General features: G+C 42.0%; 1 protein-coding gene across 2 annotated transcripts in view; it reads right to left on the bottom strand.

Moving 5' to 3' along the window:
* The window catches only part of plxna1b (plexin A1b), a 179,424-nt gene that overhangs the window by 48,419 nt on the left and 104,285 nt on the right, over positions 1–26,720 (bottom strand). For both annotated transcript variants that reach the window (XM_020086726.2, XM_020086728.2), the window contains exons 9-10: positions 23,622–23,736; positions 8,053–8,253 (exon numbers count right to left, since the gene is read on the bottom strand). In XM_020086726.2, coding sequence (XP_019942285.1) covers positions 8,053–8,253; positions 23,622–23,736 — 316 coding nt within the window. The remainder of the gene's footprint in view (positions 1–8,052; positions 8,254–23,621; positions 23,737–26,720) is intronic.

Here is a 26,720-nt window from a genome sequence, read left to right as displayed (position 1 = left end):
GAACATTGAAACAAAGAGACAGAGAAGTAGGGAGCAAATGGAAGGGACTAAATAAACGATAAAAAACAACTAAACATTTTTACTATTATTCAATTCACAGGTAAAATAAAACTGAGAAATCATCCTGCCTACCATTAGGGCTTACGGATGATGCAAAGAATAAATATATGTAGAACTAGAAAGGTGCGGATGCAGATGTGGCAGCATCACCAGCGACATCTGTCAATGTAGGAGCAGAGGTGTGGATGAATGGAGTCGGTACGAAGGCAGACAGGTATGAAGTAACGACGGTTACTTCCTGTGAGGGTCACAGCCTGATAATTAGTCATTTTGAAGGTGTGCAAGAGCAAGAGAGCTAAAAATACCAAACCTGCCCTAGGCAAACCCTAACCTGGGCCTGAATTAGTTCCTGTCTTCCTCTTTCCTCTCTCTCACAAGCTCTCTCAAGGTGATGACAACAGTTATCAAGAATTACGACCTGACACGACACATCATTCAATTTAGATTATTCAACAGTTATTCTACTTTATTTGAACAGAAGTCACATTGAGTGAGAGGACAGAGCCTGAATGATGGTTCGGGTAAAATGTGGTTTCCTAGTCTTTATAAAGTGCAGCAAACTGTGTGTTTCAATGTATCGAATTTTACACAACAGCAACCTTTTACACATAGACACACATCTTCCCGGCATGGCTTCCTAATCAAGGATCAAGTGGTAATCTTTCCTATAGCTTAGCGTGTTTGCGTGTATGTGTGGGTACTGTATGTGTGGGATTGGCGGCGTGGAATCAGCCCCCGATCATAATAGGGGCCTGTTAGCCAGTGCTAATCGCTAATGCTAACAGGATTGGAGCCTGGTTGGACCCAGTTACCCAGCTTATCTCCTGCGCACAAACATAAACACACACAGACAGACACACACACACACATACGCACAAGCTTCGCACATGCACTTTCTTCATTGATGGAAAGAAAAAGAAAAAGAGAGAGAAAAGTGCTGGCTTGAGGGAAAAATAATGCTGCCATAGCCAGTGTTTCTTATTTTCCAGCCTACGCATTAAGCTAGTGTAAGCTTACTAGACTTCTCCCCAGACAAAAGGCTGATTCTTGGTTGTTTGCAGAAATGTCCATATTTTCAATATCCTCCCTCTTTTCCCCCTCTGTCAACTCATGCTATTCTTCTGATGGCCATTCTCCCCTCGCCAACTCCCCTGATCTGCCACACAACCAGTTTCGTTTTTGCAAGCCACCAACACATACATTACAAGACAGCCAGAGCTCCATCTGTGATTTCACATACAAATTAAAAGTTTGTCACTGGGAAGAATAATTTATTTCCTCTGGGTGGGGTCTGGATTTCTTTGTCTCGTTTAGCCAATGAGAAATGCCCATGCTCAAGGTGTGACAGATCCTCTCATGCTGTGTGTCAGAGCACTTCTACGAAAGATCTTCCCATCACTAATAATAGACACAGTCTCTGATTATTTTCAAAGAGCTTCTGTCAAATTCAAGTCATTAGCAGAACAGATGCCAAATGCACTTCAACCTTTACTTTATTCTCTGATATTTTAATTTGCTATGTAGCGACTGCTGCTGTGTTCATGTTTTATAGTCTGTACAAGTCAGCCTTTGTTTGGAGAAATAAATGTTGTAAAAAAAAAAAAAAAGCTTTTCATTAATTTAATTTTAAACATCAAATGTAAGGGCCTTTTGGAGGAATATAAGGAAATTAAAATTTTGGTTCAGTTACTGACAAAACCACCAGACATTCAGCTGAAAAGGTGGCTGGTTATCCTGCAAACAGTCTGTGTTAGAGTGGTGTGGTCTGCATGTATTTAAAACAGCTGCAAATGAAGTCAGGCTAAGAGACATGAAGGGTTGACATGGGTCTTTTCCTTTATATACAGTCTATGGTCTTTTCCCTGGTTTAACCTCCTCTCCTCTCTTCGAGCTATTGGCTGGATAATCTTGCTGTAACAATCACTTTTGCTGCTTCACTTGCCCATCAAACCATCATGGAGAAAACGTGAGGTGGAGCACTGCTATGAGAGGAAAAAGATGTAGAGTAAAGGTTACAGATTGCAGTGATACAAGCAGAGAGAGACAGAAATGAGAAATGGATGATGAAAGTGAGGTGCGGGTTGGGGTGAAGAAGCTGGCATATGCTGATAGCTGAGCAGCAATTAATTCTTATTTATCCAGGACAGGAGTGTGGGAGCTCTGCACGTCACCTGTCAGGGGGAGGAGTGAGTCAGTGAGGGGAAGGAGATGAGGAAGAAGGTGGAGGCAGGAGAGGAGTAGGAGGCAGAAGTGGGGGCAGGTAGATGACTACGCCAAAGAGAGGGGTCATATTGGAGGATGAAGTGATGTTTGAAAAGAGAAAAAAGAGAGCAACACACAACTAATTCAGATGCAATGTTATAAATAAGTAAGTATATATATAAAGCTACTTTCAGACATGCACTGAACTCTGGAAAATCTCCCGAGGAGCTGTATGTGAGAACACAAATGTCAGAGGCAGTCATCATGCGAACATTCTCCGCAGTTCATGTCTGAGAAGAACTTAAAAGTGATTTGTTGAACAGAGATGGATCTTCTGAAGATCCAGGTTTTCAGAACCCGCTGAATAAGACATAACACAACACAATGTGGTGCCGCAAATTCACATCCGATCAGCATGATTGGGGACCAAAGTACAAAGTAAAAGAACAGTGGATGGTCTTAAAGCTGCAGCAATTAACAGCAAGTTCCAATGAATTTCCTAAACTCTTTTAACACGCACACACACACACACAGAGTCGGCAGACCAATTAAAAGAGTGTCAGTGTGTGCTTTGGCTAACTGCAGTGGCAGGTCCAGTGTTTATATCTCATTAAGCTGGCCAGGCCATGCCAGACCAGACTGTATCATGCTCTGCTGCGCCTACCTTGCAACAACCAGCACTAAGGCCCTCATTAGTCCTCTCTCCACCACCTTTAGCACTGTGCATGTGGAAATTCATGTGCTTGTTATAATGTCTTTAAAATATAGGAATGAATGATTTGTTTTTGCATACAAATCCTATAAATTCCAAAATATAAATTCCAGAAGGACTCATCTCACTCACTCACTCACTCACTCACTCACTCACTCACTCACTCACTCACACACACACACACACACACACACACACACACACACACACACACACACACACACACACACACACACACACACACACACACACACACACACACACACACACACACACCATTAGACCAGTGAGGTTTGTGATGACCACCCTCCCTGCAGACATGTTTGGCCTCTTCTCTAGACCTATATTTGCTCTGTATATCTATCTATCCATCTTTCTTTCTGCCATCCTCCCGTCATTTCTCCTCATTTTGGAAGGGAGCAGATTAGTTGTCCTCTCTCCCCTCTAAAATCTCTGTTAGGTCTCGGTGCCCTCTTCCTCCCTCCCATCTCCTCCTCCTCATTCATCTTTTGGCTCCTTTTCTTCTTATCTGGTTTCTCTTCCTCCTATCATCTTTGCCTTTCTTCCCTCTCTCCTACTTATTTATTTCCCCCAGAACAATCTTCCCCAAATCTGTACAACTGCTTTGCCTATCTTCTTCTCCTGTTGTCTTCCTGTACATGTGTCTGTGTGTGCGTGTGTGTGTGTTCGTGTTCATAAACACAGACGCATACGTCGGTGCTGCCCGACTGCAATTCATCATCATTTTATCTGCCTTAATTGGATGCCATCAGGACCCCTGATACTTCCCATCTCTTCTTTAACAAACAGCTGCTCTCAACACACAAAAGTAACACACAGACACACACCCTATCCCAAACAAAATTTTCTCCCCCTGCCCCTTTGTCTGCTTCTTTTTTTTCCCCACTGGTGAAGGAGTGAGAGAAAGAGGGTGATGGAGTGGCTGAGTGGTTTATCAGACAGAAGGTAATGGTGTAAGGCCTGCGCTGATATTATCTGTCCTCTCGTTCCTGCCCTCCAGGGAGAAACAAGAAAAAAAGGATAAGGAGGGAAAGAGGAGGGTAAAAATGGAGACACTAAAGCACAAATGGACACGAGGCTAAGAACAGAGGGAGATAAAGGCAGAGAGAAAGGCAAAGTTTTGAACAGTTCAATTCTGATCTCTCAACCTCGGCCCTCAGACGACACCCAGCTGCGCTCCATCAGCCTGCTTGACCCCAGAGTGTGGTCATTTGTATGTGCGATTATTGCGTGTACATGTGTTTATTCACTCTCATGACCCCTCTGGAGCTCTGAGCACAACTTCCCAGCCCACAGCTCAGCATCCTACTGGCCGTTTCACCCTCACCTCAGCCTCTGATAGGCTTGCACATGGCAGGAAGCAGCCTAGGCTGGGTCAGAAGACCGGAAGGCACCGATGCAGACACCAGCTTGTTCTTTTGGTTGCTGCTGACCAGAGTTAACTGCTACCATAAGGCTTGGCGGCTGGCTCGCTATGTGTCAGTGGTAATGTGGGCTTGTTTGGCACAAAGAAATACGGAGAAGACTCTCTTTTTTTAAACTAAATCTATCAGAGTTTTCCTCTAATTAACTTGCTATAGGACTTTGGACAATCTGCTGTCTCGTCAACTTTCACAGGTTCCAAAAATGTTGGATTACGTTTGGCTGAGTACCCGACATCAAAAGTGAGGAAAGGCAAATGTGTGATGACTAATTCCTGTCGCACAGCAACATTTAGAGCTCAGAGCGAGTTTCAAAGGACCAAAGTCTTAAAAAATAAAAGTAGGATAATTCAGTCTCATACATGAGATGGCCTACTTGTTTCATGCCTCTAACTGCAAATGAAGCCTTTCTGTTAATACAGCATTTCTTCTCATATTGTAAGACACAATGGCTCTTTCCCCTTTGGGATCAGTTGGTATGTGCAGAAACCTTATACAGAAACACCATCGCACCAATATTTTGCGCCCCTAAAGCAGATATAGATAGTCAATACCAAACAAGGTTAGCATGGAGCTGCTGTTACAATATCATATATCATGTGTGTCACATATACACTTGGTTATTGACAGCCTCCTGTTAGGGGATACTATATAAGAGTATTGAGTTATTACAGTCACTGTAAAGGAAGTTAAGTATGGGAAACTGAAGTTTAAACATGATCCGACGGTGGATACTCTGAATATCCTGTGGTTGGGTAGGTATGGTGTGATGACATTGTGTGAAAGAAAGGAAAATGAGCTTTGGCCTCAGGAGGGATTTTGAGCTGTTCTGTTCAATATCCCTCTCACTTATCTCTATTCATCTCACCTGAAATCATCTTCCATGCACCAATTTCTCCAGTCTGCTCTCATCTCCATTTCTGCTGTTTTCCACGGCTGTCTCCTATTACCACCTCTGCTCCTTCCCTTTTTCCAATCCCTCTGTATTCACCTTCTCGGTGCTTTGCTCTGTCTTTGCCACCTGAAGGTATATTGTCCTCTCTCTTCATTACTTTATAGGAACTCTCCACAGATCTCTTGTCTCTGGCCTTGTCCTCGCCTTTCCTACAAGTATGTGTGTGTCAGTTAGTCGGTCTAACTGACTTACATGTGTATATCAAACAAAAGGCTAAACTGTGGATTAGCACAACTGTGTTTATCCCATTGATTAGCAATCAAACCACCCACCCTCAACAGTCTTCATGCAGTAGTATATTGGAAATTTCACACCCAAACATATCGAACAAAAACACACATACACAACTATCCTGGGATTCATAGCCTACGGCATGCTAAAGGATGCACATGTGCATAAAGGCAGGCACAGATACTGATTACTGCGGCAGCATAACAGATGAAGTCTATTTCTACTGCAGAATCATACATGATTCATTGAGTTGGTGCTGAAGACTGTAATGAACAAACATGGAAGCATGCACATGAATGGTAGAGATATGAAGGTCTATAAAAGGATAAACTAATATTTAAGATCCTCATTCTTATAAAATACTGCTCCTGAGACACTCATTGTCATAATTGCACACATTATTATACTCATACGCTTGAATGTATTATGCTTTAATCTAGTGAATCTAACTACAGCCTCATGAAGACTCAATGCATGCACGCCATCGATATTTGACTGTGCACTCGAGCTGGCACAGTTAATTGCTAACAAGGGCTAAGTACTGACAGCCCAAGGCTAATTGCTGCTAGCATGTCTACTTTGTGGACATCAAACGGAGAAATTCTACTTTGGACTCGGGCTGGGCTTTGCTGCTTATTAGCATTGGCCTTACAGCAACACTAAACAGTCAATAAACAGACATCTCTGTGGAGAGACAACCCTATCGCTGGCTAATTAGCGTCGTCTTCACAAACAACTGGTCAGCGCATACCAATACCTGAAGACTGCCCATCAATGCACAGGACCAAAAACAGCACAGGCTGTCATACTGCAGTATACACACCAAGCAATGCACCTACGCAGAGACAACTGCAGGTGTGTGCTTTACATGTGTGTCTGCTAACTATATGACTAAATAAGCATGTGACTATTGTGACTACGATGTGTAACATATAGCCTTTAAGTGGTAAACTTAAAGTGTGAAAACCAATTAGCCAGTCATGACGACTTGTGGATGTTTCTACTTAATTTGAATCTGTCAAGTACTTTCTTCCATGTGTGACATGCAGCGTGGCAGCTGCTTCACCCTCATCTATGACAAAATTAACAGCAACACCTCTCAATTCATCTCAGTGTTGTTACATTGCGTGATAGTAATAGACGGGGACAGCAGCATGTGGCAGAAGTGAGCATATGAGAGACGAGGAAGAGGCAGTGAGGAAAAGTAGGGATTGCGGGATAGAGAAAGTATGACAGACAGATGGAGAGAGAGAGGCAGAGAGGGAGATGAGCTGTATGGGCAGAGAAAGGAAGAGAGAGGGAGAGGTATAGAGTCGAGGTGTAAACATGATCAATCCGCTCTCAACTAGGTTCAGAGACAGACTTCCTCTTCACATTTTCAGCCTCAGTGAAGCACGACGCTAGCTACCTCTTATCTGTCACACTAGTTTGAAGCCTCACACACGCACAAACATCTCTGCCTACCTGTAAATCCTCTTCCTATTAGAAAAATAGTACGAGAAAAAAAATACCCTTAGGAAAACTTTAATCTGGCACACACACCTCATCCCTACCAGCCAAAGCCACAAATACATTATATAAACCATAGAGGCGTGCAACAAATCTACAACTCTCCACTGCAGCTTCATATTCGACAAATAATGCATCACGCAAAACACAAAAATCCATAATGATTTAGGGCCATACAACCTCACAGGAAATTTTCCTGTGCATTGTGGCCTGAATTATACGTGTCCTAATTCAAATGTGAACTCTTGCATCGATATCTATTTACTAACTATCAGTTCAATTGGTATTGGGTAATTCATCTAGATTGTGACTAAGCCAGTGTCCAAATAGCACATTGGTGATCTATCAGGACAATGACCATGTTAGTGTCTAAAGTGCTCATTAGTTGTAGGGGGCCATTATTTAAACGCTGACTGAGTCAATGTCCATACTGGGATCCTGATTTAGTTACCTATAGCATTTATTGGTTCAAGATTAATAGGCTAAATGGATGCTTTAAGGCCATGTCTACACTACTGCATATATATTTTTGAACTGAGATTTTTTTAGGGAAAAATATCCCATTATTTTACAAAATATCTGCGTCCTAGTAACTACTACAACAACTCAAACAAGCATGCCAGGCCAGTAGGTGGCGATAGAGTCTATATCCATGATCTGTCAATACAAGAATAACACTGCGAGCCTGGGAATGCCAGTATTGTGGTGGAGTAATGCTAAATTTAGATTTAGCAGCACTACAAAATGTAGAGAAACTGAAGGCGTTGGTAAAAACCTGTTTTAGTGACTTAAAATGTAGTTTACATATGGACGAGTAAGAAGGAAAGAGTTCATATTGCAAAATATCTGCATTAGGTTGGAAGAGGTCTAAGCTCAACTTAACTTCAACGTTAATCTTGCGCTATAGTCTAGCCCAAAAACTTTTATGGTGTCTTACTCACCGCTGTTTTCTGACATTGGATGGAAGAGCTGTTGAAGCGCAGAGCGGGAACACTGTGAGTCTCCCCCTGAATGTGGAAGACGCACTCATAATTCCTCTGTCCTGACTGGGGCTGCGGCAGGTTCTTGGCTGCTAAGGTGATGGGCTTGGTCACCCCAACGGGGATGTAGATCTGTGTTGAGGGCAGGATCTGAGGACAGTCCTGCAGAATCAGAAAAAAAAGACAACATGTTTTACCCCAAAGGAAATGGTTACGGGTGAAGGATTTTGTTTGATACAGTCAGAAGAGCAAGAAAACAAGGCAGAAGTGGCAGTAAGATAAGAGAAGGGGTGATGAAATAAATCACTTGTTTGTTGATGTGAGTATAAAAAATGGTAGCAAGCCGTGGGTTACATATTTTACTTTGTGTGCGATTTGCTTAGAAACACTCAGCCTGAAGAGCTGTGATGCACCTGTTCATGTGTTACAGCCTTGCACAACACCCCCACTGGCCTTGCAACAGATGCAAAAGGTGCACGACACTTGAGCAAGAGCTTTATTTACAAAGATCGATTATCTATTCAATAAAACTATTTGGATCACAACATTGCTGCTTTATTATGGCGGGAAGATGGACTCGAGTATATTATGTCCATGTGTAGAGTAGAGTAAGGAGCTTGTGAACTTTGAAGTTGCTGATATTGGCCAGAGCTGACAGAGCCTTGTTAGGATAATCTGGAAACAGCCCATTCACTGGCTCACACCACTGGAGTACAGCACCCTGGAGGGTGTGTGTGTCCGTGCATAGATGTATAAGTCAAATACATTTCTTTATGTGCAGTTGGCGTAATGTGTGAATGTGATCATGTTACTGAACTACAATGGGAACGGACAGTCCACTCAGTGTGGAGCGCTTTCAAGATATGCATGTGTGCATGTGTTAGAAGGAATGAAGTCATTACAGCGTTCATGACATGATTTGGCAGCAATGCAGATCTCATCAACACAGAGGATGGAAAAGAAAGAGCTGGGGCGAGGGCTTTATGGGTGACACATCTTATACAACATGAGTTAAAGCTTGGGTGGAACTAACCCACCCTCTACTGTACGGTAACAAAACACATCACAGCTGACAAACAACACATTTAACAACCTGGAGACACAGTAAAGTGACTCACATTATGAGTCAGATACATGTGGACTTTTTTCATTAAGGAAAATGTGGCCCTAAAACTACATTTCAGATACAACTCTTAAAGCAATTTCTATTTCTCTATATCCCAACAAAACCTACCATCACCCCTTCTTCTTGTCGAATCAACTCAATGTAACATTTTAAAAATGTAACCATCTTACCCAGTCAAAACAGGTTAAGACAACACATTCATGTGGACTGGTCAAATGGGTTTAGTCAAAGAAATCGACCAGATCTTTGTAAAAAAAAAAAAAAAAAAAATCACTTTACACAAGGCACCGTAGACCCTCTGCTTCACTTCTCATTGTAGCTTTTCTTTTAAGCAGATAGCTGCCTCCCTGTCAGTGAATTTTTCTTTCCCCTCCTTGACTCTGAGCTGCTGTGTATTAGAAGCTACAGCACGTCCCCGGGGCCCGAACACAATGCCGGAGTTTGTTCATTACCCTGCTTAGTCCTGGCCTTGTGTGTCTGATCACACAAACACATGCACAACACATAATGAGAAAGGGGAATACTATAGGAGAAAGGAGCAGGATTCAAGTATGGTGTATAATCAACTAGGAGGGAGGTGGGTGATGGGAGAAATGGAGGGGAGGCAAGGGGATGGCTCTGAAGCAAGGAGGTATGCGATAATGAAGAGGTTGGTTGGACAGAAAATGAGGAAATATGGGTTGTGAAGAGATACAGGAAGACTGGAAGGAGCAGAAAAGAAGGAAGTTTAATGGGGAGCAGCAAAGTGAAACTGGAAAGTCACAAAGTTGTTGATACGAGTAAAGAAAGAAAATAAATTCAAGTACTCAAAAATGGAAAGACATATTGTAAGAAAGACATGTGTAGACTGGAAAAATGAGGAGGCAGAGAGGAATGTGTGGTTCCCAATACACCTTTTCTAACTTCACCAATCCTCTCCATCAATCCATCCATCCCTACCACGTACTAAAGCCCCCGACAACATCCTACTTAAATAACTGCCTGGAGCCTCAGACAAGGTTTGGGAATTGATGGAAGGAGCCAAAGATAGAGAGAAAGTGACAGAAAGAGAAGAAAGTAGAGACTGATATCCACTTGTGACACATCTCTGTAAAAAGGATGCTCATGTCAAAAGCTGTGTGCTTGCATCGTCCGAAGTGCATCATGAGCAAAAAAAGTTCAGCGTCCTGCTGCTAAAGCTACCTTACAGAAGCCAGTGTCTCAGAAGCTAGCATAGCCCAAAGCACAAACTGCAGCTAACCAATGTTTTATTCATCCAAGTATCGATTTTGTGTCAGCTCAGCTGTGTACTTATCATTTTTTCTGGCAGGCATCTTTCCTAATAGTATCCCAACCATCATTCAGTCCTATGTATTGTCATCAAAAGGTAGAACTAGACATTTGAAACAATAGAGTTGTGTCATGAGTAATGCATTGATCTAATTCAGATTTTTGAGAGTAGAAATTCAAGTCTTTATAGCTGCCATAGAAATAGAAGAATAGGAAGAATGTAGGAGAACATGTTGTAGTTCAGTTTTCTGTGGTGATATAAAAATAATCAAAACCAGCAATTTACATCAAAGGATTTACGGGTCTGACTATAATGGCAACGCAAGGGAAGTGAACCTGGGAAAGCTCATGGATGATATGCTGCAGTTTTGGGGAAAGAGATGAAGGCATGAGGGAGGAGAAAGAAAGAGGATGTAGAGAAAAAGGTAAAGGAACAAAGAGAAAAGTGCTGTGCAGAGAGAAAGTATTTCATCAGTATTTGTGACAGGTGCCAAAACAGTTCAAAGGTGGCATTAGGGCTACGAAGTGCAGAGTACATTGAAACAATATTTCACAGAGGGGATTCGTTTGAAGCAGAAGATACCCCCCCCCCCTTTCTCCGGACTTCTCGGCTTTCGTTTCATCTGTGAAGACGGATGCTGTGGCTTTCTTGGCCAGATGTAACACACTCGTATCCAGTTCATTTCAGGAGGAAAAGCAGAGGAAGAGAAAGGATGTGTTGTATTTTATGTATGTAAATGTGCTGTGTGTGCCAGTGGTCATGTGTGAGTATATCTGTGGGATAGGATGTTTGCTCTAAAGGCCTCAGGGATGGTAGCAGCTATTAGGTGAACTGATTCAGTTTAAGATTAATTCAACATACAACTGACTTGCTTGTCTCTACACAAATGCACCTGGACCCGTTTTGGCAGCTTTCTTATTAGGATGACATTGTAAGGTTGACTTTATCGAGGAGTACTGTGACTAGTAAGAGCCATATATAGTAAAGTACCATGTGTGAAGTGGAAATGATGCTTGAAGGAACCATCCACAGATCAAAAATCGTCATAAAAACATCTGCTTAGTTTTGAGATTTCGATCACTGTCTTTACAATCTGAGATCTTCATAAGCATTTTAATACCAACAGATGTGGACACTGAAGCATAAAACTGCTTTGCCAAATAAAAGAAAATATCATTTTCTGAAGGGTGAAAAAATAACCAAGCACAGGCAGCTATGAATAGATCAGGCGTATGTGTGTGTATTCGTAACCAGTGTTTTTGACTATCCTACAAATGTTGTGTTTGCGATGGTGAAGATCCAAGTCTCCAACCTTGGTTCAAAGCCAAGTAGCCAGAGAGACATTCAAAGGATGATGCTGTTAGCACTGCTGCCTCAGGCTAGAGCAGTTCCTGTTTGTTAGCAGTAAGGGAATATATAATTATGTAGATTATTAACATGTATTGTAAGTATTACTTCAATGAAAAGTACATGTAGAACAAGAGTAAATTGAATTCCTTGGAGTTGATATATATATATTATATGAAAAATTATTAGTAGTAATAGTAATAGTCTTTATTCAAAAAACCCTCTATATTTGCAAGAGACAATAATAAGTTAACACCATCAATAACTAACCATAATATTCTCACAATTGTACAATGCTTGACCTATTTGATATTTATTATGTTATTTCCAACACCCAGATCCTGTTTTTGATTGAACGTCGCTCTGAGATTTCTCAAAGGAGACCAGCTGTCGTTCTAGGTCAAGTCTGTTCTAAAATATTCCTGCCTTCATTTTCCATGCGCTCTGATGTGTACCACACCACCACTTTTAACCAGTGTTTGGCGGGAGGATGAGCAAATCTCTATTCACAGGTGAGCAAAACACCTTTTTAACATCCACAAAAAGCAGATAATGAGAGTGTCGGCAGGAAAGTGTTTGCGAATGTGTGTGTGTGTTCATGCAGACATGTAGAAGGTGAGAGATTAAAATCACAACGTAGATGAGGGGCGGTGGAGAGGGGAGGGGCAGGAGGATGAAGACGAAAGCAAGAGAGGGATGCTAGATAAATAAATAAATGTATTAAAAAGCCAAGAGTTCTGAAGGCTTTGGTTGAGCCTGACAAGATATAAATTAATAAAACTCCCAAAACACTGCGCATATGTAATGAGGCGAGTGTCTGGTCTCTTTTTTTTAATCCCCCCCCAACCCCCCTTAAGTCCATCCATAATTAATTAGCTGCCTCTGTGATGTGGAGACTATAGATCAGGGAGGAGAAAAAATAACATGCTAAATAATGAAGTAAAGCGATACGGAGAGCCTGAGGGAGAGATGAGATGGCATGGATGTCCACAGAGGAGTGAGGGGGCACACTGGTAAAAAATAAGAGGGCCTGTTTGTGTGTGTGTGTGTCACTGGGGCCTGACAAAGAGGGTATATAAAAAGTGTTGAATGCTGTCACATTAGCTGTCGACATGCCCCCCCCAGGCTTTGTGATCTTAAATAGGAAACCACAGAACCTTCTGCAACCTTGAACTAAAGGGTCCCATCTATACCTTGTTACAATCCACTATACAATAATGTCCCATTATAATATGCAGTATAGCAGAGTGGGTCCTTTCATCCAAGGTAACATATATGATCATGTGAGAAACGCCAGTGGGAATGGTAAATGTCATTCTCTTCTAATTAACTAATGAATAATGCGGAGCATTAAAACAATAATCATAGAGTAATGAAAAATAAAATCAATTCAATTGTTTTTGAAGCAGAATTTGAGTGTTAGGATTATCCTTAGCGGCTGGGTGATGCAGTAAAAAAACAAGCAGGGACATTCAGGTATATCCATAAACATGAGGTTTTATTCCTTCACAGAAAGAACAAAAATTACAGGCTTCAAAATGAGTGATCCAAGCTACCCACATAATGGACAACTGGCGCCTTAAATACTGTGTCACTGGTTAACGTAATTGGAATATACCATTAACAGGTGTTCATTTACTCCCAGTCCCCTGCTAACGCAGTGGACACAATTTTATAAATTTATGGAAACAGTATATTTACAGTGGATACCCTCTACTGCACTTAAGTCACCCCAAAAGAGCACCCCCATGCCTATCTTTCCACTTGGTCCCTCCCAGAATGTTTATCTGTGGTTCGCTTCCCGGGGGACTGTTTTGGATGGGACACCGTGGAGCGGACAGAGGAAAGGACGGTGAGTTTTTATACGCACTCCAACAAACAGCTACTTCACTTAACTGACACCTTAACAACATATATAGCACACAAATTTACATAGATGCACACAAGATTAACTTTAGTTCATCAATAATGACTCTCTGTTATATCTGAGGTTATCGGTTTCTTAATCTAACTCCCTTCTCTTTCAGACGGAGCCGACTACACGCCGCAGCATCCGCAAGACGACAGCTCAATCACTGGTCAAACTATTTCACACACACAACAATAAATAATGACTTGTTAGAAATGTGCAAATATGCAATGTGCAAAATGTTCTGTGCAAATCCTGTGAATAAAGTGCAAATACAGTTATAAAAGTGCGAAGTGCCGTTATATATGTGTATCGTTAACATAATTGTTAAAAGTGCAATAATAACAAATCCCCATTTGTGCAATATTTACAAGGCATATGACTGCAGGTACTAGTAACAAAGTTTCCTTTGTTACATGGAGCTTAGTCTTTAAGCATTGGGCAACTGACACCAAAACAAGCGCATACAAACATACAAAAGAACAAACGTATCTCCCTGATCTCTTTTCACCAGTCAATAATGTGTCCATCGTTAAAGGAAGTACAACTACAAAGAAACTGCAAAGAAAGGAAGGCAGTAACACTAAAGCATAAATGTATGGTATGGTGCTCAGCTGGTAATTATGTGAAAAAGTCAACTAAATATGATGGCATTGTTAACTAAACAGAATAGTATTACAGTGATGTGCTGTTTTGTGATTATTTATGGATTGCTACAAAACTGAAACCTATAGTAAAAAAACGTTTTTATAGTGCAAATATTTTGAAAGGTAATGGTTTTACACTTGCTCGATATATTGCTGCCTATTTTTGCTGTTTGTTTCAGTTGTCTTCAATTGTTAAACTTTTTTTTAAATTTGCATACATAATAATAAGTTGATGTGTAAACTTTTATTGGCATCTACAACCATATTGCTAACAGAAACCTTCAAATCATTAATTAATTAGTATATGACATGTTATACCATGTCATGACCTGTCATACATCATATTGTCAAAGCTAGCTTCTGCGTACCAGCTGTCCAGCAGCCACGTGCATTTTTGTGTGTTTGCTTCTTTGGAACTTGAATCGGCATTAAGGATATGAAATCATGATGTGTAACAATAAGTGTACAACTATTATTAAAGATAATTACTATTATAAAAGGTGAATACTGTTTTTGCATGAGCTGCAGGGTGTGGTGCATATATGGAGGCATGGATGTGCATATGAGACAATGTGTTCATTCGTGTGTGTGTGTGTGTGTGTGTGTGTGTGTGTAAAGCTGAGGTAGGCTCATTAGCAAGCAGAAACCAGAAAGATGGTCTGTGACCAACCAGACACTCACTGTGGTGGAGGGAGGATGGAGGGAGGACAGAGAGAGGCAGAAAGAGGGAGAAAGATGGGGAGTGGGGGTAGGGGAGCGAGTGGAACAACTTAATAAGGCAGCAACATGTAGAACAGTGCAGGAGCGAGAGAAGCGGAGGAAGAAAGGGGACTTTGAACCTTGAAAGGGACTGTGAGATTGTCCGCCCACGCCCTTCGCTTCCTTGCAGAGTATTGATGCAGGGAGGAAGAGATGGAGAGAGAGAGAGGAGGGGGGAGATAAGGAGTGCATGGGAAACATTGGTGACTGCAGAGGAATGCAGGAGCAGAGAAATGAGAGCGAGATGCAAGGGAACGTGTGACATGAATGTTATTCAGCATGGATAATCAAAGTCTCAGAGCAGGAGTTTGACTGAATCTACCTTCATATACAGTCGGCTCCCAAAGTCATGAGATCACTTTGTGGTTACAGACTTTTGGCTGCATGCTCCTCTTATACATACACACAGTTTCATGCTCTGTGTTTTCATGCACCACCTAGGCACATATATAGTACATGCTGGCTGCATCTCCTCATCCCTTATCCTTGGCTTACATGCAAACGTGTCAAACAGACATAGTTTCTCCCTTCGACACAGATGGTAAAGTGTGTTCTAAAACAATAAAACAGGAAAGTGTGAATATTTTTTCAGAGAGGGTCTTTTTATATCCTTATGGATTTTCATAGAGAAAAGGGGAGGGGGGATGCCTGGCACCCCGTTATCATTCTAACCCAGATATGTCAGCTGCGATCAAAACTTGTGCTTTCAGCTTTTCAAAGACAAACCTTGATTGCAGAGGTAGATACACTCTCCTATCTGCTGCCTATGGTTCTTCTCTGCAGACAGCACCATGTTTCAGCATCAAGTTTCAATAAAATACTAATTTCTGTTGCTAAAAAGACTTTGACATGCAGACCAAAATTTCTGAAAACATTTAGAATGCACTTTTGCATCCAAAATTAAGTCTAAGCAATCAGATTTACAAAATGAAAGATTTTATTTGTCTCCCAGTGCTGAAAAAAACCCGAGACCAAACGAATGAGCCCAGCAACAGAAAACCACTCATAAAACAAACACAACAGAAAAGAAGAAAAGTATCACTTTCTTCATCCTGCATCATTGTAATGTCAGTAGATGAAACTAGCAGTACTGTCAGGCATATTTTTAAATTAAACAGCACAACTCATATATCGCAAAAATTATACTATTCATGGCATTTATATATCGTTATCTTCGATACAAGTTGAAGTATAACGGCGTCTAACAGCCACTAAGGAGGAAAATAGTCTCAGTGCAAGAAAATTAGGAATTTACTTTTTTTGTGAGGTGCTTTGCATTTTAAAATAATGTTAAGCTCTTACATGGTGAGAAAAATAAAACCTATGTCACGGTCTTAGAGGCATTAAATCCAAACTGTATTAATTACGCACTTTACTCTACTGCCACTGCAGTCCATCTCCATGTCTCTGAAGATTGTATGTTGTGGATGGCAGAACATTCTGGCTTTGTGTCAGTACAAAAAATCTGTTTCGATCACTTTACTAAAACAACATGACAAAAAGCAAGACATGACTTGAGACAGTCGACTGGTCTTATTAGACAGGACAACACAGCATGCTACAGGTTCTCCATCCCAGCAGGAGGTCGCCTTCTCAGTCGCTCACTCGCTCTCTCTCTCTCTCTCTCTCTCTCTCTGGACTTCTGAGTTTTTCCTTTACCTCGCTTTGTCTGTCTGCCGTAATTTCTTTCTCTCTGTGACTCTGCATCTATGTCTTCCTCTCTCTGACAGACACACACACACCGAGGGTTACTGGTGAAAATGCAATATTCATCTGTGTTCACCATTAGGCGGGCTGACTGTGAGCTCTGTGGAAATGAAGATTTAATACAGCCTAAATAATTAAACCACTGGGACATGTGACTGACACAGTAACACTTGCACAGGCGCAAACGCTGAAAAAGCACTCATGCGTGGCCTGCAAACCACAGCGCATCTATCATGTCGCCATGTTGCTGCGTGCTTGTGTGAATCTTTACCACACATTTGCTTTTCATTAAGCTTTCGCTGATTGTGTATTCATCGCTGCAGTCTACGTGTTGGCATAGCTGGGGTGATCCTCGATGCATTGCTGGGCCTTGCCGGGTGGCAGAAGACGTCAAGGAGAGAATAACCTAGCAGCCATGTTGTACCTCACACTTCTTCTGGCCAGGGAGGAGCTCAAGTGACTTCTTTACATTTTCTCAATGTCATAGGAGGATTAACACCAAGCCAATTAGAAAAAAGAAAGTGTCCTTCAAATCTGCATGAATGTAACACTTAAAGAAAGCTGCTTTTTCTAAACTCCACCCTCTTTCTGTGGCCATAACTCTTGTCCTTGTGTAGTTGTCTACTAAGCACACTTCTTAGGGTGTGACAGGCTGCTCAGTCCACAGTGTCTCCCAGCCAGGGTGACCCACCCTCCCTGCCTTCTGTCGGTGAGGGATTGATGTAGGACGCTTCAAGAGAGAGGAAGTTTTAGGGAGAACTTTTGAAAGGACTTGAGGAACAACTTGAGGAAAGGAAAGAAGAAACGATAAGCTGTTGGATGGCGAGGACTAAAATAGCCACAGAGAGACGGAGAGATGAAACATCTGCAGACATATATCACGGTCCATGCCTTTGTGTTCACCAATGAACACATCTGTGTTCACGGCAACCACATCCAGAAAGAAGATCCAAATCTCCTTTTCCTTTACTGTTACTGATAGATACACTATGATAGTGTGGGCAGTACACACACTGAAATAGTGCTACAACGTGACTGAGGGGCTGAATTACATCACGAGTGCTCAAAAATCGCCTCCACCTCCTCCATTCAAGACATTGTTTGCCAGTTACAGATTAGAGGGATGTATGAGAGAGTTAGCCAAAACACCTGATACTAGCTCATGCTGATTTCCCAGAGGTGGAAATGTGATTATTGACTCTTGAACAAGTGTCTGAGAAGTTTCCTGTGAAAGTTCATAAAAAAGAGGGGGAGGGTTGGACGTCTGTCAGAAGTGGTTTGAAAAGCACCGCTACCAAACCAGTCCAAGGGTTAAACGCTGGCCAGTCACGGTCCGACTATAATCCATATGGCAAAAAAAAGGCATGTGGTTACTTCACCCTGTCGCCTCCACTTCCTCTCCATGTTCCTTCTCTTTCTCTCTCCTCCTCCCATAACTACAACCATGGAGCGCATTTGGAAAATAAAGTCAGTCTGAATTTAATCTGCCGCTTGTTACTGCCAGAGTTTGTGTACTTGCCTCCCTGCCCTTGTGTTTGTTTCTTTCTTTACTTCTTTTTTCTTCCTGACTCCCTCTGTTTACATCTGGACTCAATTACAGCACCTCTGTCAGTCTTCAGTTTGTCCCTGGTGAGATACATGCACATTGCTTTGGGGCACAGCATGGGGGTATTCGATCCCACCTCCACTGATTTTCTCATTATTTGTTCCTTCTCGGAACACAGTTTAAATTTGATTAAACAGCTTAGGCACGTCTCCTTTTATTATTAGGCAAAAACATGTGTGGAACCAGCTTTGCGCTACAGAGTGTGCTTAGGTGGACAGGGGAAGTAAACTGACTAATTAATAGAGAGAATAGGAAACAAGAAAGAGTAAAAGTTTGCAATGGAGATTTAAAAAATGAACGTTGTGTATGCTTATTAATGTGGTATGGAAAGAAAATGAAGTAAGACCAGAAATGCAGTCTGTGGACCGTGACAGTGGGAAAAGATGAAAAAGGATGAAGGGTGAAAACAGATATTTCAAACAGATAAAGACGCAGGGAGGAAGAGAGGGAAAGAGAAAAAAGGAAACGGGCGGATATTAGTCAACCACTTGCCCACTTTGCCCTCCCCCTCACCCACATGCCCCCTGCAGCCCTGTGCTGCTGGTTGTGCTTTGTCCTGATAAGAACCAGTGACAGTCTCACAAACACATGCTAAAGCAGTATAAACTAACACACACGTATGTTCATGCACACACAGTATGGCCCCTCGAGCGGCCTTGGCCCACAATCTGTGGGATGTCCTTCTCTAGTGTTTGTATGCGTGTGTGTGTGTGCGTGCATATGTGTTCTGCTCTGTGTCAGAGTACCAGCCAGGGTAAACACAGAATGCCAGAATGTCACGGTCCGGGGCCTTCACACCTCTGTCACAAATAACCCTGTCCGCCACAAAGAGCTAGTATGTTTGTGTGTGTGTGTGTGTGTGTGTGTGTGTGTGTGTGTGTGTGTGTGTGAAAGGGAGAGAGAGAAAGAAAGAGTAAGCACGTGTTTCTGTGACTGTTAAAGAATGTTTGTGTAAGGCGGGGCTTGAGAAAATACATCCATGTGTATTGTTATGCTTTGTTCAAAGTGCATTCATATGGAGCCTGCCTTGTTAATGTAGTGTCTAGGGACAATGTGTCACACACTAAGATTACAGCTGAGTAACTGACAACAGACAGTGGAGTCAGAGTGTGTGATATCATGTGAGTGTGTCTGGTACCAGCAGTAATTCTAAGATTCACACACATCCTTACAGTGTGTCTTTATGTTTTGTTTAGTGTGATGAAGCATTAGTTAATTTGAATAAGAAAAGTTTTTTCTCTTTCTTTGAGAGTTCGATGAGAAGATCAATACCACTGTCATCTCTGTCCAGTAAATATATAACTGGAGCCAGCAGTCACTTAGCTTAGCATAACACCGAACGATCAGAATCAGAGAGTGTCTGCTCTAAGGTATTAAAATCTGTAAGCACAGGTCGAGCAGAATTTTTATTTCTTGGCCAGGACCACTACAGTATAGGACTGCCTGGGTCTGTGTATGCCCAACAGCTCACCATGGGTTTTCATAAAAGAAAGGCAGGGGCAGCGAACAAAAGGACACAGACACATACAACCAACATGCTCAGGGTGTCAAACCCCACTTGCCTTGACTGAAATCTCTCATAGTGGCAAAGGTCGTTAACACACATTACCACACAAGGAGGAGGAAGAGAACGAAGGGACAAGGGGGACATCACTTAGCTCATTGTGTATCCTTGAGTAGAGGGACAGAAGGAGGACAAGGAGCGGAAGGTGTTGAATTTATAAGAGTGAAAAATTCATCACTGAGCTCACACATTCTTGTGACACAGACGTGGAGCATATGCCAAAAATAAACACAGAGGAAGAAAGGGATGCAGAAGCTACTGTGACCGATGAGATGTACTAAAACTGACAGAAAAAAAGAGTTTGGACATAAACGCAAACCACATTTGGAAGAAACACAAGGAATGTTATTATTTAGTATGTGATGATCCTCATCAGTGATGAGTCATTGCTCCTCCATTTGCCTCAATCTGGATCTGAACCTAAAACAAACAGTATTACAATTGTTCAAAACATGAGGCTTCAAAAAGTGAGATGGAAAGGGAAATGGGAAAAAATGACAGCCAGAGAGTTTAGGGAGGGAAAAGGCAGCACTGTAACCACATATCTCAATCAAGTTAACCGCTGCCTTGATTGCTCAAGTGAGACTGAGCCTTGCTTTGCAGCTAAAAAAACATGTAAACTTGTCTTAACATAGCTGAGCTCAGCCACCTTCAACCTTGCCAGGCAGTCATCAAGACTATGGCTGAGAATAGTGCTCTCCTGGGGTATGGAAGAAGAATGGAGGAGAAAGAAGGGAGAAAAATGGAGGAATAAATGGAAATCAAGTCCCTTCAAGAAGGAAAGGATACATCTGCAACCTTTTTTGTTTTCTTACTCCTCTCCTGCAATTTTATGCCTGGTTGCTCCTGAATTCCGGAATGTGTTTGTTGTGCTATTGTTGATTCATGCATGTTTGATTTTGGAAATGTCACTTATTATATTTATTTCCTCTCTGCTTACTCCGTCCATCCGTCTCTTTCCTCCACTTTCTTGACACAGTCTCGTTCACAAAAACAAACCACACTTATGCTCCTTGACTGACTTACCTAATACTTTTTTCCTGACAATCACAAAAAACGTATTCCGTACAACGTTATTTAATCAAACAAATTGCAGATGGAAGCGATAGTGCCGGTTGTGAGAGGATAAAATAAAGGAAGAGGAAAAAAAACATCCTCCACACACACTGGTCTTCTGGGTTGCCATGGTAACACAAGATTCTTATACTGTCAGAGTGAAAAACTTAAAGAGGAAATAAATGAATGATGGAGGATGAAATGTTTATTGTAGTCTGAATGATGACAGTGATGTTTATCGGCCTTTCTTGTTTGGCAACTATTCTTTTTTTAGGTTTCAAACATTTCTGTGTGACAGAAATGGGAGAGTAATAATGTGAGGAGCAGAAAGTTAGAGCAGAAAAGGTAAGGTTTGCTCACCTTAAAAATTCTGTTTTCAGGTGAGCAAACCTTTATTTTTTGATAAACAAAAAAACCAAACAATTCATTCAGGGTTACCACAGAGCAGGAGCAAGCATATGTCAATATATATAAACATCCCTGATGGCATCGCAAAACCATTCTCACTACAATTGCATGTGAAGAGGAGAAACCATAGATGTCTTAAAGAAGAAAGGCATGTTTCTGTCTTGTGTCTCCTTTCATAATCCACACACAGAGGAAGGAAGGTGAAGAAAAAGAAGGATGAGAAAAAGATGGAGTGAACAATCACCAAAGTGGTGAGGTATGAGGTAGAGAGAGAGATGGGCCCTGGAGAGGAGAGGGATAAGTCTAGCCTACAGGAAGAGCTGTACTAGTTGGGGCCTTGAGAGCGAGACTAATGGATATGGCAGCTAGAAGAAGGATGATAAATGACTCTGTGCATGTGTGTGTGTGCACACACATGTCACTGTCAAAATGTTTGCACATTTGCGCATGAAAGACACAAAGTATAGTGGTGTGTGTGTGTGTGTGTGTGTGTGTGTGTGTGTGTGTGTGTATGTCAGTGCAGATGATGGATTCTTTGGTGGAACATCTGGTTGGGGGTTTCTTGGGCAGCCGAGGTGACAGGAGAGGGCACCTGTGCACATGCCACTGTCAGCCGGTCTGTCTGTCTCGTCTTTCACCTCTTTCAAACTGGTCATTTCCCTCTTCAATCATTTGTCTCCTTCCCTTTGTTAAGCTGTCTTTCTTTGTACTTGACCATGTTTTTAACCAAGCCTCTACCTCGAAACACAATGCAAATAACTAAATATTTTTTACATAGAGCTTTCATAGACTGTGTTGCAAAAATTATCTAAATGCCTTTCAATCTGTAATTAAAAATCATGATGTAGATATTACACTTCTAAACGTAACACCTCGTGTCGTCATCTGCTGCTGTTCCCCAATATTTCTACACCTTGTATACGTTTACTTGGACTCTGCGTCCTGTTTTCCTATATTTTTGCTTTCATCACTGCAGGCCTTTCCTGTTAATCCATCCGCTGCTCCTCTGGCCTCTCTCAGCTCAGAGTGTGCTAGCCAGCGCTCTCCCCATGTCTTGCAGATGGGCGCACTAATCCACTAACGTTAGCTCCGTGAGGCGTGAAAGCTGGGCCCGTGTGTTGTTTTGGATGGGAATGGAGGCTGTGGTTTTATCATGGTAGGGTTGGGGATTCTGCCCCAGCCTCGGTTGAGAAAAGAGATAAAGACGAAAGTAATTGGATAAAGGTTGACCAATTAATAAAGGCCTGTGATTTAGGCTGACCAACAAGGAGGGGGGTTAATCTGCATAGGGAAAACAGGGCGAGTCAGACCACAAACACGAGGAGATAAGGTGAAATTGTGTGCATGAGTGTGTGCATTCGTGTGTGAGGTGTCAGTCAGATAAATGCAGCATGGCTGTCAGTCACTTGGGAGCATACTGGATTTACATTTGTAAGTCTATTGAGAAGATACGTATTTTAATGCATTTCCAAGCCGGTTTGTCTCCCAAACACAGCCCTGCATATTCAGACAGGAGAAAACCACAGTGAAAACATAACATTGCTGTGTCCATCACTAATATCCTTGCATTCACTCCAGCAGTTGTCAAACACTTGTTATGCCTTGCATGTCGCCCGCTGTAACCACCACTCGGCACGATTGATATTAGCTTTTATGCTAATGCAGCATTTCACTATGTAAGAACAAGGCAGTATTTCCAGAGTCAATCATTCATTCCGGCCTGCTTATGGCCTTATGGGCCACGACAGAATTATTGCTACATTGTACACAAGCTGTTGTCACTGTGCCAAGAGAAGGTAGGCACACAAAGCCACAGGAAGTGAGAGGGGAAAGGTGTGTGCAGCTGAATGCCATTTGTGCCTGTGTTGCTGTAATTTCAGTTTACCTGTTGGAGAAAATAAGCAATCTTTCTCTTTACAATCAAAGCTTCACTACTAAATGTGAAAAATAGCTGTCACAGCATGAGGAACTATGGTAGGTGTAGCTCAAATGTAGAAAATATTACTTTAAGCACAACTATAAAATATCCGATCTTTTTGGATTCTTAACACATTTCTGCCATGATCAATACAAAAAAGGTTTCATCAGGCTAAGAAAAATGTCAAATCAAAATCAGCAGCATCAATCTTACCTCAGAGATGTTTACACGTCCCTCCTGGAAAGAGCAGTCATTGGCGTTCTGGGTGCACATATGGCGGTACTTGCACCAGTGGCATGGGAAGGAGCCATTGACACAGGAAAGGCAGCTAAAACAAAGAGATGAGACGGTTAGGGAGTAAGAAGGGTCAACTTTTGTATCGCTTTACTGTATCTATAATTAATTTGACAAACTCAAGAGGTGATTGAAAAAATAGAAGGGCAGAATGAGTTTATTATTTGCATTTCATTTAAAGAGAAAGTTCTTGTGGCAAACATTTTGAAACGATCTGGATAAATGAGAAGATGTAGGAATTCTTCCCCCTTCACCAACATGGCAACATAGCTCCTTAGTCTTGGCATAGGTAGCATCCTGGCTTTTCACAATCAATCTAGGTGTTTAGCATAAAGATTGTCGACGATTAAAAGGTGTGGAGCAGAAAAAATGTGTGCTAACTTAAACAGAGCTAAGATGTAAATGTGTGATGTTTTAAATATATATTTTAAATGTACAAACTGTGATGTAACACATGACTAGAATGTAAATACCAAACACACTGTGATCTTTGTGTTTTTAAAACTTTGCTCTTTTTTTTACCATTATTTCACAGACATCTTCAATTTTAATATTGAGTGTCTATTTATTATCCAGGTGTTAAATCTGGACTTTTTCCCACCCTGTCTGGAAGCCTCTTTTCTTCTTTTCAACCTTTCATCCCTTCATTCTCCATCCTATCTATTAACTGTCTTAACCTCTGTGTCCCCCCTCACTTCCCTCATACTTGTAACTGTCCATCTCTTGCTGCTTCTATGTGTTCAATGATCCCCCTCACAATCAGCCCACTCTCTGCATATATTTCCCTTCGTTTTCCTCTTCCCATACCTCGGCTGTATCATTCTCTCCAGTATTCATCCCCGAGCCTTTCTTTCTGACCCTCCGTCTCTGCCTCTCTCACTCTATCCATCCCTTTCATTCACTGCTGCCTCACTCAAAAAGCTCTCCCCCCTGTTCTTTGTCTAAAGCTCTCTTTCATCCGTGGGGCTACGAGCGCTCCCCCATTTTTTAAATTCACCTGCTTTGGCTGAGGCGAGGTGCAGATAGACAAACTGAAAGACAAGGATGGGTAAGGGAAGAGATGGAAAGAAAGAGAGGGATCAAAAGCAGGTGGATTTCCCTGAGAGAGGTGGAGACGCCAGGTATCGTGGGAGAGGGAGAAGGGAGAAAATAGAAAGGAGGAGGGGTATAGCCAGAGGGGCTTTGCATGGGTGTCTCATGGGACAGGGAGGAAACATTAGGTTCGAAGTTGAGTGTGTGTGTGTGTGTGTGTGTGTGTGTGTGTGTGTGTGTGTGTGTGTGTGTGTGTGTGTGTGTGTGTGTGTGTGTGTGTCACAGCCAGACAGGTTCAAGCGCACAGTTTTGTGTTATTCGTGCTCTCTCAGCCCTCCAGAGATGCTACAACTGCTTGGTATCTCAATTATGTGCGCAGTATTATCTAATGTAGCCATTATGAGTTTACAAATAAAACTGTTTAATTTTATGACAAAGCTTACTCGAGCCCTTTGTCTCGGAGATGTTACTCAGTTTCAGAATTTCTTCCCGATGACTCATTTAGCTTTGTGAGCATATGGTTTTGCTGGGAATATAATAAAGTGCCACATTTAATACAGTCAAGGTAAGCAAGTCTAGATCCATAACAATAAAAGAGCGGATAGAGATGCACCATGCAGGCTGATTTGTATTCAACTGCATCTGCCAGGTTTGAATTTGTGCATCTGTCTGAGCTACAATGAGCACAAACCCGACAAGTTCTCAAGTGTGTTTTAACCCTGTGCAAGATGCCAGCTAACCTTCCCCTCATCCGCATAAAAATGAGGGCTTTAACTCTTGGGCTCAGACATGGAGCTCATATAGGAATCCATCAAACCCTGACGTGGATTCATTTGGATCAATTAGGGCCACTCATTCGGTAGGTGCGCACTTTAAGCGATCGTTTCCAACCCAGACCCCTCCCTTTTGAGCGAGATCAGGCGCTGGAGCTAAATTCAATCCCACTGCCGCTTTAATTGACCAATTTAGCATTGTGCTGAGAGAAGCTGTCCATTTAGAATGAGGGATGTGTGGCAAAGGAAATAACAGGCCCCTTAATACCACGCAAAAGCAAGTGGGAGATTTGTCAATGTTGCCAACAAATGGAGGCGAGGTGATTAGGCTTCGCTATGATAGGTTAGCATACAGTGCTAAGACTCAAGGAGCAGAACTGGGGGTTTTAGCTCAGTGTTTTGGTAGAAACAGGAAAGGAGGTGTTAATGCTGAACAAAAGAGCAGATGATATTAGTGATGCACGACAAATTAAAATGAGGCAACTTAGCTCGACTCTTTGTTGGGTTTCGTTAGCTCCATAATAATCACTACTTTGAATGTCAAAGAGGTTTTTTTTTTGGTCGGGGGGCCACAAATGGATCAGTGCTCATCAAAATACAGTACAGCACCCACTTAGCACAGTAGGTCACCAGAACCAAGCAGCTAACAGTACAATGTACAGTTAGTAGTTCACCACAAAACACCCGACTACACATCTGTCACTGAGCCCTGATATTAACCATTTCTATATTTTATCTTTTATTCATGTCAAATCAACCTTGTTAGTGTACCAGTGACGTTGAAATAACGAGCAAAATATCAGCAGGTAACCACGGCCAACATTCTCTGACTTTCATGATCACGGCCTTTGAAACAAAAGATGGTGCCATTATGTGTGCCACCCAAGGCCAGCAGTAGGCCCTGTCTGACAACCCCCTACTGCTCACTCTTTGGTTCCTTGAAGTAACCAGGGCCCCCTGTCATGAACTGCCTTAGGATCTCAAAATCTCTCTTTTAGCCTGGGTGCAAACCATTTGAAGGAAACACCCACCCAGGGCCATCCAATAATTCTTCTTTTGTCCAGGGGTGGGCTCCTTCCAGTCACTTGTCATAGCCCATAGCCACACACAGAGGCTTAGAGCCACGCTCCCCGTATGGCCGCACTCATAATGCTAATTTAATCCGTTCATATTCAGATGCTAATCGAGCTACGCTAGCTTTGGGGAGGTTTCT

This window comes from Paralichthys olivaceus, chromosome 2 (assembly GCF_024713975.1).
Source record: "Paralichthys olivaceus isolate ysfri-2021 chromosome 2, ASM2471397v2, whole genome shotgun sequence".
Classification (NCBI taxonomy): domain Eukaryota; kingdom Metazoa; phylum Chordata; class Actinopteri; order Pleuronectiformes; family Paralichthyidae; genus Paralichthys; species Paralichthys olivaceus.
This window is presented reverse-complemented; position numbering and strand designations above follow the sequence as displayed.